The sequence below is a fragment of the Bombina bombina genome, chromosome 4, assembly GCF_027579735.1.
Source record: "Bombina bombina isolate aBomBom1 chromosome 4, aBomBom1.pri, whole genome shotgun sequence".
In the NCBI taxonomy this organism is placed as follows: domain Eukaryota; kingdom Metazoa; phylum Chordata; class Amphibia; order Anura; family Bombinatoridae; genus Bombina; species Bombina bombina.
In genome coordinates this window covers 780,507,226-780,521,283 of record NC_069502.1, presented here as the reverse complement: position 1 = coordinate 780,521,283, position 14,058 = coordinate 780,507,226, and the positions used below count along the sequence as shown (strand labels likewise).

General features: G+C 41.3%; 1 protein-coding gene across 2 annotated transcripts in view; it reads right to left on the bottom strand.

The window, feature by feature from the left end:
- ABCB10 (ATP binding cassette subfamily B member 10) overlaps window positions 1-14,058 on the bottom strand; it is a 332,203-nt gene that overhangs the window by 46,741 nt on the left and 271,404 nt on the right. For both annotated transcript variants that reach the window (XM_053711149.1, XM_053711150.1), the window contains one exon: window positions 3,973-4,007. In XM_053711149.1, the coding sequence (XP_053567124.1) occupies window positions 3,973-4,007 (35 nt within the window). The remainder of the gene's footprint in view (window positions 1-3,972; window positions 4,008-14,058) is intronic.

Here is a 14,058-nt window from a genome sequence, read left to right as displayed (position 1 = left end):
AGCCTAGCAGAGGCATTTAGGATGGATTGAAGGGGGGAGAGGCGGGAGAGAGGAAGGCCAGTTAGTAGGTTGTTACAGTAGGCAAGCCGGGAAATTACTAGGGAATGGATATAGCTGTAATCTGAGGGCAACTGGGCTTCAATATGCTTTTTTTTTTTTTTTTTTTAAATAAGTTTTTTATTGAGGTTATTGACAAAACAACATCAAATAAACATGTTACATAAACATTCAGATACATTCTTTCAAACCATGACAATATTTTGGAGTTCAAAACTATACTATAGTCACATAGAGATAAAGATTGTTCATGAGAAAACCCAAAGTAATCCCTCTATATTTATATGTAACAGGCAAAACTGAAACCTCATTTTCTGCTTTATAGTATTTTCCTCTCTTAATAAAAGAAGCCACTTGTGGACTCCTATCTTCTAAAATGATGTCTAGAGGAAATAGGATGATAAGAATAGTCTCTCTTGGACATATGTCTAATTAGAATAACTCTTTCAACTGATTTAAAGAAGGTAGTTAGAGTGTGGAACAATAAGGGTTATTATGAAGTAAAGACATATGGTGCTATTGGGAAAGAACTATGATGGAGATGCGGCATAGGTAAGATAAGCCGCGTAGTTAGCTCTCCTGTAAAAGGAGGTTCTTTATGGTGGTGGGGGGGGAGGAGGTGGTAATGATAGTGAGATGAATGAAATAAATAACTTAAGGACTTAGAGGTTTGTTGCGAATGAAAAGGAGGGTAGGCGAACACATATAATAGACAACAGGTGCTTAATGTATCAAGTAGACTGGCTTCGGTATTGCAGGGTAGCACAGACATGTATACATTCATAGAAACATGTAAACTACTGGATGTATATCAAAATTACGACTCAATGCAGGGCCAGCCTGCATAGGTATACATGTGAAATGCATAAATGAAAGGCTACATGTAGCAGTATATAAGTTCTAATGAGGGACAAAAGTTTGAAGCTATCTGTGAGGATTGAGGTATCTATCTAATGAGGAATACTAGTATTTCCCATCTAATTATTTGGTCTTCTTTTCATATATATGATGGCCATGTCATCTGCAGTAGTACAGATGGGGAAGGCTCAGGGGTCTCGGCCGCAAACACCTAAGCCTTAGGGGCATTCAAAATGTCAGGGGACAGCATAACATGTTTTATTTCCAACCACAGTGTCGATTAGCTATATAGAGTGTGTGAGGGAGTATAAGTGTGCATATATGTATTAGATCTATAGGCGGTCAGCTGGATCCTAACCGACAGCCCTTATATGAAACCCAGGTATTTATAAACAAGGCATGGTAAATACAACTGTCTAACACCTCTAGAAACAAGAACTCATCTAAAGCACCTTTAACCCATCAAGCTAGAATGTTGTAAAATTGTATAGAACTGTAGCCCTCCTATATTTATACGAGTGCATTTATCCCTCTTGTGCAAAATCAGTTTGGAAGAGAAGAAACACATTTAATCCGTAGCCTGCTGCTGTCAGCTATTATGCAAAGGGGTAGTGTAATTGTAGCTATGGTACTGCAATACAGTCTTACTCAATATATCATAGCATATTTGGCAATAGCGTAACACGAAGGGTATCTGCCCACATACTATCCCACAGAGCTAAAAGTACGTCATGCACACAGGTGCTCACAGCCAACCTTGCAGTACTATCAATCGGTTAGCTAAATTGATATCTATCTATGACATAAACAGGTTTTAAACGTGGTATAGGACCTAGATTAATAAACAAGCATATGAGCTATATTGAGCACCCAGAACAGGCAAACTGAGCACTACAAATATAAGACACCATGTTGTAGTAAGGGTATGGGCAACCAACAATAGGGGAAAAACCTGATGGAAGGTGGTTTTGGTATAACAATTAGCCCATTAGAACAGTCAACTCAGTTGCTATTATATAATTAGGCAAGCAATAAATTTTGCATAACAAATAAGCTCAGTTCCTTCCACACCCAGCCTATCTCAAAGTAGTTTAAGTCCAGTGTAAAGTTCAGTGCCGTGAAGGAGAGTCTAGGTATAGCATTTAAGCCAATAGAGCAGTCAGCGGAGTTACCGTTATACATTTAGACAAACTTTAACTTTTGAGGAACAATTATCTTAGAAGAACTGTTATATAAACCTGCTGAGCCAAACAGAACCAAGCGATGTTAAAGAAAATAGCGTGTCCATGTCCTGGAGCAGGCTGCAACTCAAGTCCAAGCTTAGTAAGCGGCCAAGAAGAAAATGTCACTACTAGGTTTATTGGAGGTTCAGCAGAGGGTCCATATTTAACCTATCGCCAGCCGTAAGTCCCAGTAGGAAGCACAACTTTTTTTTTTTTTTTTTTCTATCCGATGCCTGTCTTCCAGAGTGGTAACATGAGCGTAGGATATAGGGTCACAGCTAGTGCTTGGAAGGTCTTGCACCAGATTGCAGGGGACAAATGGAGCGGCAGGCGCTGAGAGGAAATTTGCGCTGCTACTGTCTGCCATCCTGGAACAGCGGAACAAAGATAAGGGCAATCAAACTGACCCCTAGCACTATCGGAATCTTCCCTTCTCTCTGCCAGCCTCTTGGGTCTCCGTGAAGCCCGCCCCAGATCGCCAGACCACTGAACTTCAATATGTCCCTCGCAAGAGCCAGACCGCAAGCAGAGGGTTCCAGCCTCCTGTGTGAAGAGCGAGATCTTACTCAGTGGCGTGCTGCTGCGTTGCAACAGATCGCTAGATAGCATATCCTCCGGTACACCGCTAGGCTGGGTCGGAGCTACTGGAATAGGTAGGTCCATGATAGAATTTAAAGTCTCTGCGAAGCGGAGCTGATATAGCTTCAAAAGGGCTTTGATACCCTCCAGGATGTGACAAGCGTAAGCCATAATGAGCTTGGAAGTGATTTTTGTGAATAGCCCACCTCACGTAGGTTAAAGATGGCTGCTCCTAGTAGGCCTCATCTAGTTCCATCGGCAAAACTGATAGGACAGCATAACTTCTTATGATCTATCTGTCTCCATTTTTTCTGAGAGGAGCTCAGTAATCCATTAGGCACCTTATTGGTAAGATGTATGCTGAGTAGGAAGGTCAAATATGCATTTTTTAATAATATGTAGTTGGAGCTGCGGGAACATGCGACCTTCCAGGCTCAGAGCTGGCTCCGCCCCCCTTCAATATGCTTTGAAGTGCCCTTCACTGAAGAAATCAAGCACATCATCATGCTTCAACCACCTCCAACAGAGGCAAAGTTTAAAACTGAGGTATGAGTGAGGTGGGAGGGGTTTTATAGGGTTTTGAGGTTTGGGAAACTTTTCCTCCTCCTGGTAGGAATGTATATCCCATACATAACAGCTCATGGACTCTCGCCCCCTATATGAAAGAAATGTGTATTTGCTCAGAAAATCAAGGATCTATAAGCCCTGACATGAACTATAAAACAAATGGAGCTAGAGACTGCTGATAGATGATATTTATAGGGCATTAAACCCATTACTGAAAGGTGGTGCAACCGTCTATTAAATGATAAACACACAAGCTCCAGAGCTGTGCCAATCAGTCAGTTGTGTTTTGTTGATCAATAAAACCCTTGCCAGCCCTTGGATCAACAAAATCCAACTAAAACACGTTCATTAATATCTTTATCAGGGTGTAACTTCTTAAATTAAGGTGCCACATTTATTTTTTTACTTGCAAGGCTGGTGAATAACTTTTAGAAGAATAAATACTTATATAACCAAATATATTCCTAGACCCAGAAAACATACATGGGGATTGATGCAGAGAACACATTTATTACCTGGTTTACCCATGGTAAGAGGTAGAGAAGTGCTGCAGGATGTGGAAGTCACCCAAAAAAACAATGGAGGACTGCATGCATTGTAGCCCTTGAGCCTAACATTGGACAACATGCCAAGCCTGCTGAATAAATACTATTTTATTTTGTCAACACAGATACATTATTTTATTTACCTTGTTGCTTCATCAAGGAGAAGAATTTTTGGGTTCTGTAAAACAGAGAATAATAATTATATTAAAACAAGTACTTGGCAAATTATTCTGAAAACATAAAAATGTATTAGGATAGCACATTTCCATATACACATTTGGATTTCTACTAGCATTTTTTCAAACCAGTGTTAATTTCGTCGACTAAAACTAAAATGAGCATAAAACTATAGAAATTCTGATGACTAAAACTAAAATGACATTTTAGTCAAAAGACTGACGAAAACTAAATCGAAATGACATTTTAGTCAAAAGTCAAAAAAAATTTGCTGTCAAAATGAACACTAGGTGTTATAATCAATCCATATCTAAATTACTGCTTTTTTGTAAAAATTGTATTTATGTAAAAACTTACCTGATAAATTCATTTCTTTCATATTGGCAAGAGTCCATGAGCTAGTGACGTATGGGATATAAAATCCTACCAGGAGGGGCAAAGTTTCCCAAACCTCAAAATGCCTATAAATACACCCCTCACCACACCCACAATTCAGTTTAACGAATAGCCAAGAAGTGGGGTGATAAAGAAAGGAGTAAAAGCATCAACAAAGGAATATGGAAATAATTGTGCTTTATACAAAAAAAATCATAACCACCATAAAAAGGGTGGGCCTCATGGACTCTTGCCAATATGAAAGAAATTAATTTATCAGGTAAGTTCTTACATAAATTATGTTTTCTTTCATGTAATTGGCAAGAGTCCATGAGCTAGTGACGTATGGGATAGAAATACCCAAGATGTGGAACTCCATGCAAGAGTCACTAGAGAGGGAGGGATAAAATAAAAACAGCCATTTTCCGCTGAAAAAAAATTAATCCACAACCCAAAATATAAGTTTATTCTCATAAATGAAAAGAAAAACTTAAAACATAAGCAGAAGAATCAAACTGAAACAGCTGACTGAAGAACTTTTCTACCAAAAACTGCTTCTGAAGAAGCAAATACATCAAAAAGGTAGAATTTAGTAAATGTATTCAAAGAAGACCAAGTTGCTGCTTTGCAAATCTGATCAACTGAAGCTTCATTCTTAAAAGCCCATGAAGTGGAGACTGATCTAGTAGAATGAGCTGTAATTCTCTGAGGTCGGGGCTTGCCCCGACTCCAAATAAGCTTGATGAATCAAAAGCTTTAACCACGAAGCCAAGGAAACAGCAGAAGCCTTCTGACCTTTCCTAGAACCAGAAAAGATAACAAATAGACTAGAAATCCTACTAGACTTCCTGAAATCTTAAGTAGCGTCAAAATAATATTTCAAAGCTCTTACCACATCCAAAGAATGTAAGGATCTCTCCAAAGAATTCTTGGGAGTAGGACACAAGGAAGGAACAATAATTTCTCTATTAAAGGGATACTAAACCCAATTTTTTTCTTTCATGATTCAGATAGAGCATGAGATTTTAAGAATGCTTCTAATTTACTCCTATTATCAATTTATCTTTGTTCTCATGCTATCTTGATTTGAAAAAGCAGTACTGTAAGCTTTAGAGCCGGACCATTTTTTGTTCAGAACCTGGGTAGCACTTGCTGATTTGTGGCTAAATGTAGCAAACCAATCAGCAAGTGCTACCAAGGTGCTGAACTAAAAATGGGCCGGTTACTAACCTTTAATTACTGCTTTTTCAAATCAAGATAACATGAGAACAAAGAATAATTGATAACAGGAGTAAATTAGAAAGTTGCTTAAAATTGCATGCTCTATCTGAATCACGAAAGAAAAAATGTGGGGTTAGTATCCCTTTAATGTTGTTAGAATTCACAACCTTAGGTAAGAATTTAAATAAAGTCCTTAAAACCACCTTATTCTGATGAAAAAACAGAATTTATGTTTACCTGATAAATTACTTTCTCCAACGGTGTGTCCGGTCCACGGCATCATCCTTACTTGTGGGATATTCTCGTCCCCAACAGGAAATGGCAAAGAGCCCAGCAAAGCTGGTCACATGATCCCTCCTAGGCTCCGCCTTCCCCAGTCATTCGACCGACGTAAAGGAGGAATATTTGCATAGGAGAAATCATATGATACCGTGGTGACTGTAGTTAGAGAAATTAAATCATCAGACCTGATTAAAAAACCAGGGCGGGCCGTGGACCGGACACACCGTTGGAGAAAGTAATTTATCAGGTAAACATAAATTCTGTTTTCTCCAACATAGGTGTGTCCGGTCCACGGCGTCATCCTTACTTGTGGGAACCAATACCAAAGCTTTAGGACACGGATGATGGGAGGGAGCAAATCAGGTCACCTAGATGGAAGGCACCACGGTTTGCAAAACCTTTCTCCCAAAAATAGCCTCAGAAGAAGCAAAAGTATCAAATTTGTAAAATTTGGTAAAAGTGTGCAGTGAAGACCAAGTCGCTGCCTTACATATCTGATCAACAGAAGCCTCGTTCTTGAAGGCCCATGTGGAAGCCACAGCCCTAGTGGAATGAGCTGTGATTCTTTCAGGAGGCTGCCGTCCGGCAGTCTCATAAGCCAATCTGATGATGCTTTTAAGCCAAAAAGAGAGAGAGGTAGAAGTTGCTTTTTGACCTCTCCTTTTACCAGAATAAACAACAAACAAGGAAGATGTTTGTCTGAAATCCTTTGTAGCCTCTAAATAGAATTTTAGAGCATGAACTACATCCAAATTGTGCAACAAACGTTCCTTCTTTGAAACTGGATTCGGACACAAAGAAGGCACAACTATCACCTGGTTAATATTTTTGTTAGAAACAACTTTCGGAAGAAAACCAGGTTTAGTACGCAAAACCACCTTATCTGCATGGAACACCAGATAAGGAGGAGAACACTGCAGAGCAGATAACTCTGAAACTCTTCTAGCAGAAGAAATTGCAACCAAAAACAAAACTTTCCAAGATAATAACTTAATATCTACGGAATGTAAGGGTTCAAACGGAACCCCTTGAAGAACTGAAAGAACTAAATTGAGACTCCAAGGAGGAGTCAAAGGTTTGTAAACAGGCTTGATTCTAACCAGAGCCTGAACAAAAGCCTGAACATCTGGCACAGCCGCCAGCTTCTTGTGAAGTAAAACAGATAAAGCAGAAATCTGTCCCTTCAAAGAACTTGCAGATAATCCTTTCTCCAAACCCTCTTGTAGAAAGGATAGAATCTTAGGAATTTTTACCCTGTTCCATGGGAATCCTTTCGATTCGCACCAACAGATATATTTCTTCCATACTTTATGGTAAATTTTCCTAGTTACAGGCTTTCTAGCCTGAATAAGAGTATCAATGACAGAATCTGAGAACCCACGCTTTGATAAAATCAAGCGTTCAATCTCCAAGCAGTCAGTTGGAGTGATGCCAGATTCGGATGTTCGAACGGACCTTGAACAAGAAGGTCCCGTCTCAAAGGTAGCTTCCATGGTGGAGCCGATGACATATTCACCAGGTCTGCATACCAAGTTCTGCGTGGCCACGCAGGAGCTATCAAGATCACCGAAGCCCTCTCTTGATTGATCCTGGCTACCAGCCTGGGAATGAGAGGAAACGGTGGGAACACATAAGCTAGGTTGAAGGTCCAGGGCGCTACTAGTGCATCTACTAGAGTCGCCTTGGGATCCCTGGATCTGGACCCGTAGCAAGGAACCTTGAAGTTCTGACGAGACGCCATCAGATCCATGTCTGGAATGCCCCATAATGGAGTTATTTGGGCAAAGATTTCCGGATGGAGTTCCCACTCCCCCGGATGAAATGTCTGACGACTCAGAAAGTCCGCTTCCCAATTTTCCACTCCTGGGATGTGGATTGCAGACAAGTGGCAGGAGTGAAGCTCCGCCCATTGAATTACTTTGGTCACTTCTTCCATCGCCAGGGAACTCCTGGTTCCCCCCTGATGGTTGATATATGCAACAGTCATGTTGTCTGATTGAAACCTTATGAATTTGGCCTTTGCTAGTTGAGGCCAAGCCTTGAGAGCATTGAATATCGCTCTCAGTTCCAGAATGTTTATCGGGAGAAGAGATTCTTCCCGAGACCATAGACCCTGAGCCTTCAGGTGTTTCCAGACCGCGCCCCAGCCCACCAGGCTGGCGTCGGTCGTTACAATGACCCACTCTGGTCTTCTGAAGCTCATCCCTTGGGACAGGATGTCCAGGGTCAGCCACCAACGGAGTGAATCTCTGGTCCTCTGATCTACTTGGATCGTCGGGGACAAATCTGTATAATCACCATTCCACTGTCTGAGCATGCACAGTTGTAATGGTCTTAGATGAATTCGCGCAAAAGGAACTATGTCCATTGCCGCAACCATCAAACCTATTACTTCCATGCACTGCGCTATGGAAGGAAGAAGAACAGAATGAAGAACTTGACAAGAGCTTAGAAGTTTTGATTTTCTGGCTTCTGTCAGAAAAATCTTCATTTCCAAGGAGTCTATTATTGTTCCCAAGAAGGGAACTCTTGTTGACGGGAATAGAGAACTTTTTTCTACGTTCACTTTCCACCCGTGAGATCTGAGAAAGGCTAGGACAATGTCCGTATGAGCCTTTGCTTGAGGTAGAGACGACGCTTGAATCAGTATGTCGTCCAAGTAGGGTACTACTGCAATGCCCCTTGGCCTTAGCACCGCTAGAAGGGACCCTAGTACCTTTGTGAAAATTCTTGGAGCAGTGGCTAGTCCGAATGGAAGTGCCACAAACTGGTAATGCTTGTCCAGAAAGGCGAATCTTAGGAACCGATGATGTTCCTTGTGGATAGGAATATGTAGATACGCATCCTTTAAATCCACCGTGGTCATGAATTGACCTTCCTGGATGGTAGGAAGAATTGTCCGAATGGTTTCCATCTTGAACGATGGGACCTTGAGAAATTTGTTTAGGATCTTGAGATCCAAAATTGGCCTGAATGTTCCCTCTTTTTTGGGAACTATGAACAGATTGGAGTAAAACCCTATCCCTTGTTCTCCTAATGGAACAGGATGAATCACTCCCATTTTTAACAGGTCTTCTACACAATGTAAGAATGCCTGTCTTTTTATTTGGTCTGAAGACAATTGAGACCTGTGGAACCTTCCCCTTGGGGGTAGTTCCTTGAATTCCAGGAGATAACCTCGAGAAACTATTTCTAGCGCCCAAGGATCCTGAACATCTCTTGCCCAAGCCTGAGCGAAGAGAGAGAGTCTGCCCCCCACCAGATCCGGTCCCGGATCGGGGGCCAGCATCTCATGCTGTCTTGGTAGCGGTAGCGGGCTTCTTGGCCTGCTTACCTTTGTTCCAGCCTTGCATCGGTCTCCAGGCTGGCTTGGTTTGAGAAGAATTACCCTCTTGCTTAGAGGATGTAGAATTTGAGGCTGGTCCGTTTCTGCGAAAGGGACGAAAATTTGTTTTATTTTTAGCCTTAAAAGACCTATCCTGAGGAAGGGTGTGGCCCTTTCCCCCAGTGATGTCTGAAATAATCTCTTTCAAGTCAGGGCCAAACAGCGTTTTCCCCTTGAAAGGGATGTTAAGCAATCTGTTCTTGGAGGACACATCCGCTGACCAAGACTTCAGCCAAAGCGCTCTGCGCGCCACAATAGCAAAACCTGAATTTTTCGCCGCTAATCTAGCTAATTGCAAAGTGGCGTCTAAGGTAAAAGAGTTAGCCAACTTAAGTGCTTGAACTCTGTCCATAACCTCCTCATAAGAGGATGCTTGATTGAGCGACTTTTCTAGTTCCTCGAACCAGAAACACGCTGCTGTAGTGACAGGAACAATGCATGAAATTGGTTGTAGAAGGTAACCTTGCTGAACAAACATCTTTTTAAGCAAACCCTCTAATTGTTTATCCATAGGATCTTTAAAAGCACAACTATCTTCTATAGGGATAGTGGTGCGTTTGTTTAGAGTAGAAACCGCCCCCTCGACCTTGGGGACTGTCTGCCATAAGTCCTTCCTGGGGTCGACCATAGGAAATAATTTCTTAAATATAGGGGGAGGGACAAAAGGTATGCCGGGCCTTTCCCATTCTTTATTTACAATGTCCGCCACCCGCTTGGGTATAGGAAAAGCTTCGGGGGGCACCGGGACCTCTAGGAACCTGTCCATCTTACATAATTTCTCTGGAATGACCAAATTGTCACAATCATCCAGAGTAGATAACACCTCCTTAAGCAGAGCGCGGAGATGTTCCAATTTAAATTTAAATGTAATAACGTCAGGTTCAGCTTGTTGAGAAATTTTTCCTGAATCTGAAATTTCTCCCTCAGACAAAACCTCCCTAGCCCCTTCAGACTGGTGTAAGGGCATGTCAGAACCATTATCATCAGCGTCCTCATGCTCTTCAGTATCTAAAACAGAGCAATCGCGCTTTCGCTGATAAGTGGGCATTTTGGCTAAAATGTTTTTAATAGAATTATCCATTACAGCCGTTAATTGTTGCATAGTAAGGAGGATTGGCGCACTAGATTCACTAGGGACCTTCTGAGTGGGCAAGACTGGTGTAGACATAGAAGGAGATGATGCAGTACCATGCTTATTCCCCTCACTTAAGGAATCATTTTGGGCAACATTATTATCAGTGGCATCATTGTCCCTACTTTGTTTGTCACATTCATCACATATATTTAAATGGAGAGGAACCTTGGCTTCCGAACATACAGAACATCGTCTATCTGATAGTTCAGACATGTTAATAGGCATAAACTTGATAACAAAGCACAAAAAACGTTTTAAAATAAAACCGTTACTGTCTCTTTAAATTTTAAACTGAACACACTTTTTTACTGAATATACGCAAAAGTATGAAGGAAATGTTCAAAATTCACCAAAATTTCACCAGTGTCATAAAGCCTTAAAAGTATTGCACACCAAATTTGAAAGCTTTACTCTTAAAATAACGGAACCGGAGCCGTTTTTACATTTAACCCCTATACAGTCCCTGGTATCTGCTTTGCTGAGACCCAACCAAGCCCAGAGGGGAATACGATACCAAATGACGCCTTCAATAAGCTTTTTCAGTGGATCTGAGCTCCTCACACATGCATCTGCATGCCTTGCTTCTCAAAAACAACTGCGCATTAGTGGCGCGAAAATGAGGCTCTGCCTATGACTAGAAAAGGCCCCCAGTGAAAAAGGTGTCCAATACAGTGCCTGCCGTTTTTTTAATAAAATTCCCAAGATTAAAATAACTCTCCAAAGTTATAAACCATTAAATATGCTTATAAAGTAATCGTTTTGGCCCAGAAAAATGTCTACCAGTCTTTAAAGCCCTTGTGAAGCCCTATTATTCTTATATTGAAAATTAAGAAAATGGCTTACCGGATCCCATAGGGAAAATGACAGCTTCCAGCATTACCAAGTCTTGTTAGAAATGTGTCATACCTCAAGCAGCCAAAGTCTGCTCACTGTTTCCCCCAACTGAAGTTAATTCCTCTCAACAGTCCTGTGTGGAAACAGCCATCGATTTTAGTAACGGTTGCTAAAATCATTTTCCTCTTACAAACAGAAATCTTCATCTCTTTTCTGTTTCAGAGTAAATAGTACATACCAGCACTATTTTAAAATAACAAACTCTTGATAGAAGAATAAAAACTACATTTAAACACCAAAAAACTCTGAGCCATCTCCGTGGAGATGTTGCCTGTGCAACGGCAAAGAGAATGACTGGGGAAGGCGGAGCCTAGGAGGGATCATGTGACCAGCTTTGCTGGGCTCTTTGCCATTTCCTGTTGGGGAAGAGAATATCCCACAAGTAAGGATGACGCCGTGGACCGGACACACCTATGTTGGAGAAATCAGAAAAGGAGATTCACAAGAAAGAGCAGGTAATTCAGAAACTCTTCTAGCAGAAGAGATGGCCAAAAGGAACAACACTTTCCAAGAAAGTAGTTTAATGTCCAAAGAATGCATAGGCTCAAAAGGAGGAGCCTGTAAAGCCTTCAAAACCAAATTAAGACTCAAAGGAGGCGAGATTGATTTAATGACAGGCTTGATACGAACCAAAGCCTGTACAAAACAGTGAATATCAGGAAGTTTAGCAATCTTTCTGTGAAATAAAACAGAAAGAGCAGAGATTTGTCCCTTCAAGGAACTTGCAGACAAAGCCTTATCCAAACCATCCTGAAGAAACTGTAAAATTCTAGGAATTCTGAAAGAATACCAAGATAATTTATGAGAAGAACACCATGAAATATAAATCTTCCAAACTCGATAATAAATCTTTCTAGAAACAGATTTATGAGCCTGTAACATAGTATTAATCACTGAGTCAGAGAAACCTCTATGACTAAGCATAGAGATCCTGATGGAAAAACGGACCTTGAGACAGAAGGTCCGGCCTTAATGGAAGTGGCCAAGGTTGGCAACTGGACATCCGAACAAGATCCGCATACCAAAACCTGTGAGGCCATGCTTGAGCCACCAGCAACACAAATGATTGCTCAATGATGATTTTGGAGATCACTCTTGGAAGAAGAACTACAGGCAGGAAAATATAAGAAGGTTGATAACACCAAGGAAGTGTCAACGCATCCACTGCTTCCACCTGAGGATCCCTGGACCTGGATAGGTACCTGGGTAGTTTCTTGTTTAGATGGGAAGCCATCAGATCTATTTCTGGAAGACCCCACATCTGAACAATCTGAGAAAATACATCTGGATGGAGCGACCACTCCCCTGGATGTAAAGTCTGACGGCTGAGATAATCCGCTTCCCAATTGTCTATACTTTGGATATGAACTGCAGAAATTAGACAGGAGCTGGATTCCGCCCAAGCAAGTATCCGAGATACTTCTTTCATAGCTTGGGGACTGTGAGTCCTACCCTGATGATTGACATATGGCAAAGTTGTGATATTGTCTGTCTGAAAACAAATGAATGGTTCTCTCTTCAACAGAGGCCAAATCTGAAGAGCCCTGAAGATCGCACAGAGTTCCAAAATATTGATTGGTAATCTCGCCTCTTGAGATTTCCAAACTCCTTGTGCTGTCAAAGATCCCCAAACAGCTCCCCAACCTCAAAGACTTGCATCTGTTGTGATCACAGTCCAGGTTGGACGAACAAAAGAGGCCCCTTGAACTATACGATGGTAATCTAACCACCAAGTCAGAGATTGTCGAACATTGGGATTTAAGGATATTAATTGTGATATCCTTGTATAATCCCTGCACCACTGGTTCAGCATACAAAGCTGAAGAGGTCTCATGTGAAAATGAGCAAAGGGGATCGCGTCCGATGCTGCAGTCATGAGACCTAAAACTTCCATGCACATAGCTACTGAATGGAATGACTGAGACTGAATGTTCCGACAGGCTGCAACCAATTTCAAAAGTCTCTTGTCTGTTAGAGACAGAGTTATGGACACTGACTCTCTGGAAACCTAAAAAGGTGACCCTTGTCTGAGGAATCAAAGAACTTTTTGGTAAATTGATCCTCCAACCATGTTTTCGAAGAAACAACACTAGTTGATTCGTGTGAGATTCTGCAGAACATAAAGACTGAGCTAGTACCAAGATATCGTCCAAATAAGGAAACACCGCAATACCCCGCTCCCCGATTACAGAGAGTAGGGCACTGAAAACCTTTGAAAAGATTCTTGGAGCTGTCGCTAGGCCAAAAGGAAGAGCAACAAATTGGTAATGCTCGTCTAGAAATGAGAATCTCAGAAACTAATAATGATCTGGATGAATCGGAATATGAAGATATGCATCCTGCAAGTCTATTGTGGACATATAATGTCCTTGCTGAACAAAAAGCAGAATAGTCCTTATAGTCACCATTTTGAAAGTTGGTACTCTTACATAAAGATTCAAAATTTTCATATCCAGAACTGGTCTGAATGATTTTTTTTTCTTTAGGACAATGAATAGATTTGAATAAAACCCCAAACCCTGTTCCTGAAACGGAACTGGCCTGATTACCCCTGAAAACTTCAGATCTGAAACACACTTCAGGAAAGCCTGAGCCTTTACTGGATTTGCTGGGATGCGTGAGAGAAAATATCTTCTCACAGGAGGTCTTACTCTGAATCCTATTCGGTATCCCTGAGAGACAATACTCAGAATCCATTGATTTTGGACAGAATTTATCCAAACATCCTTGAAAAATCTTAATCTGCCCCCTACCAGCTGA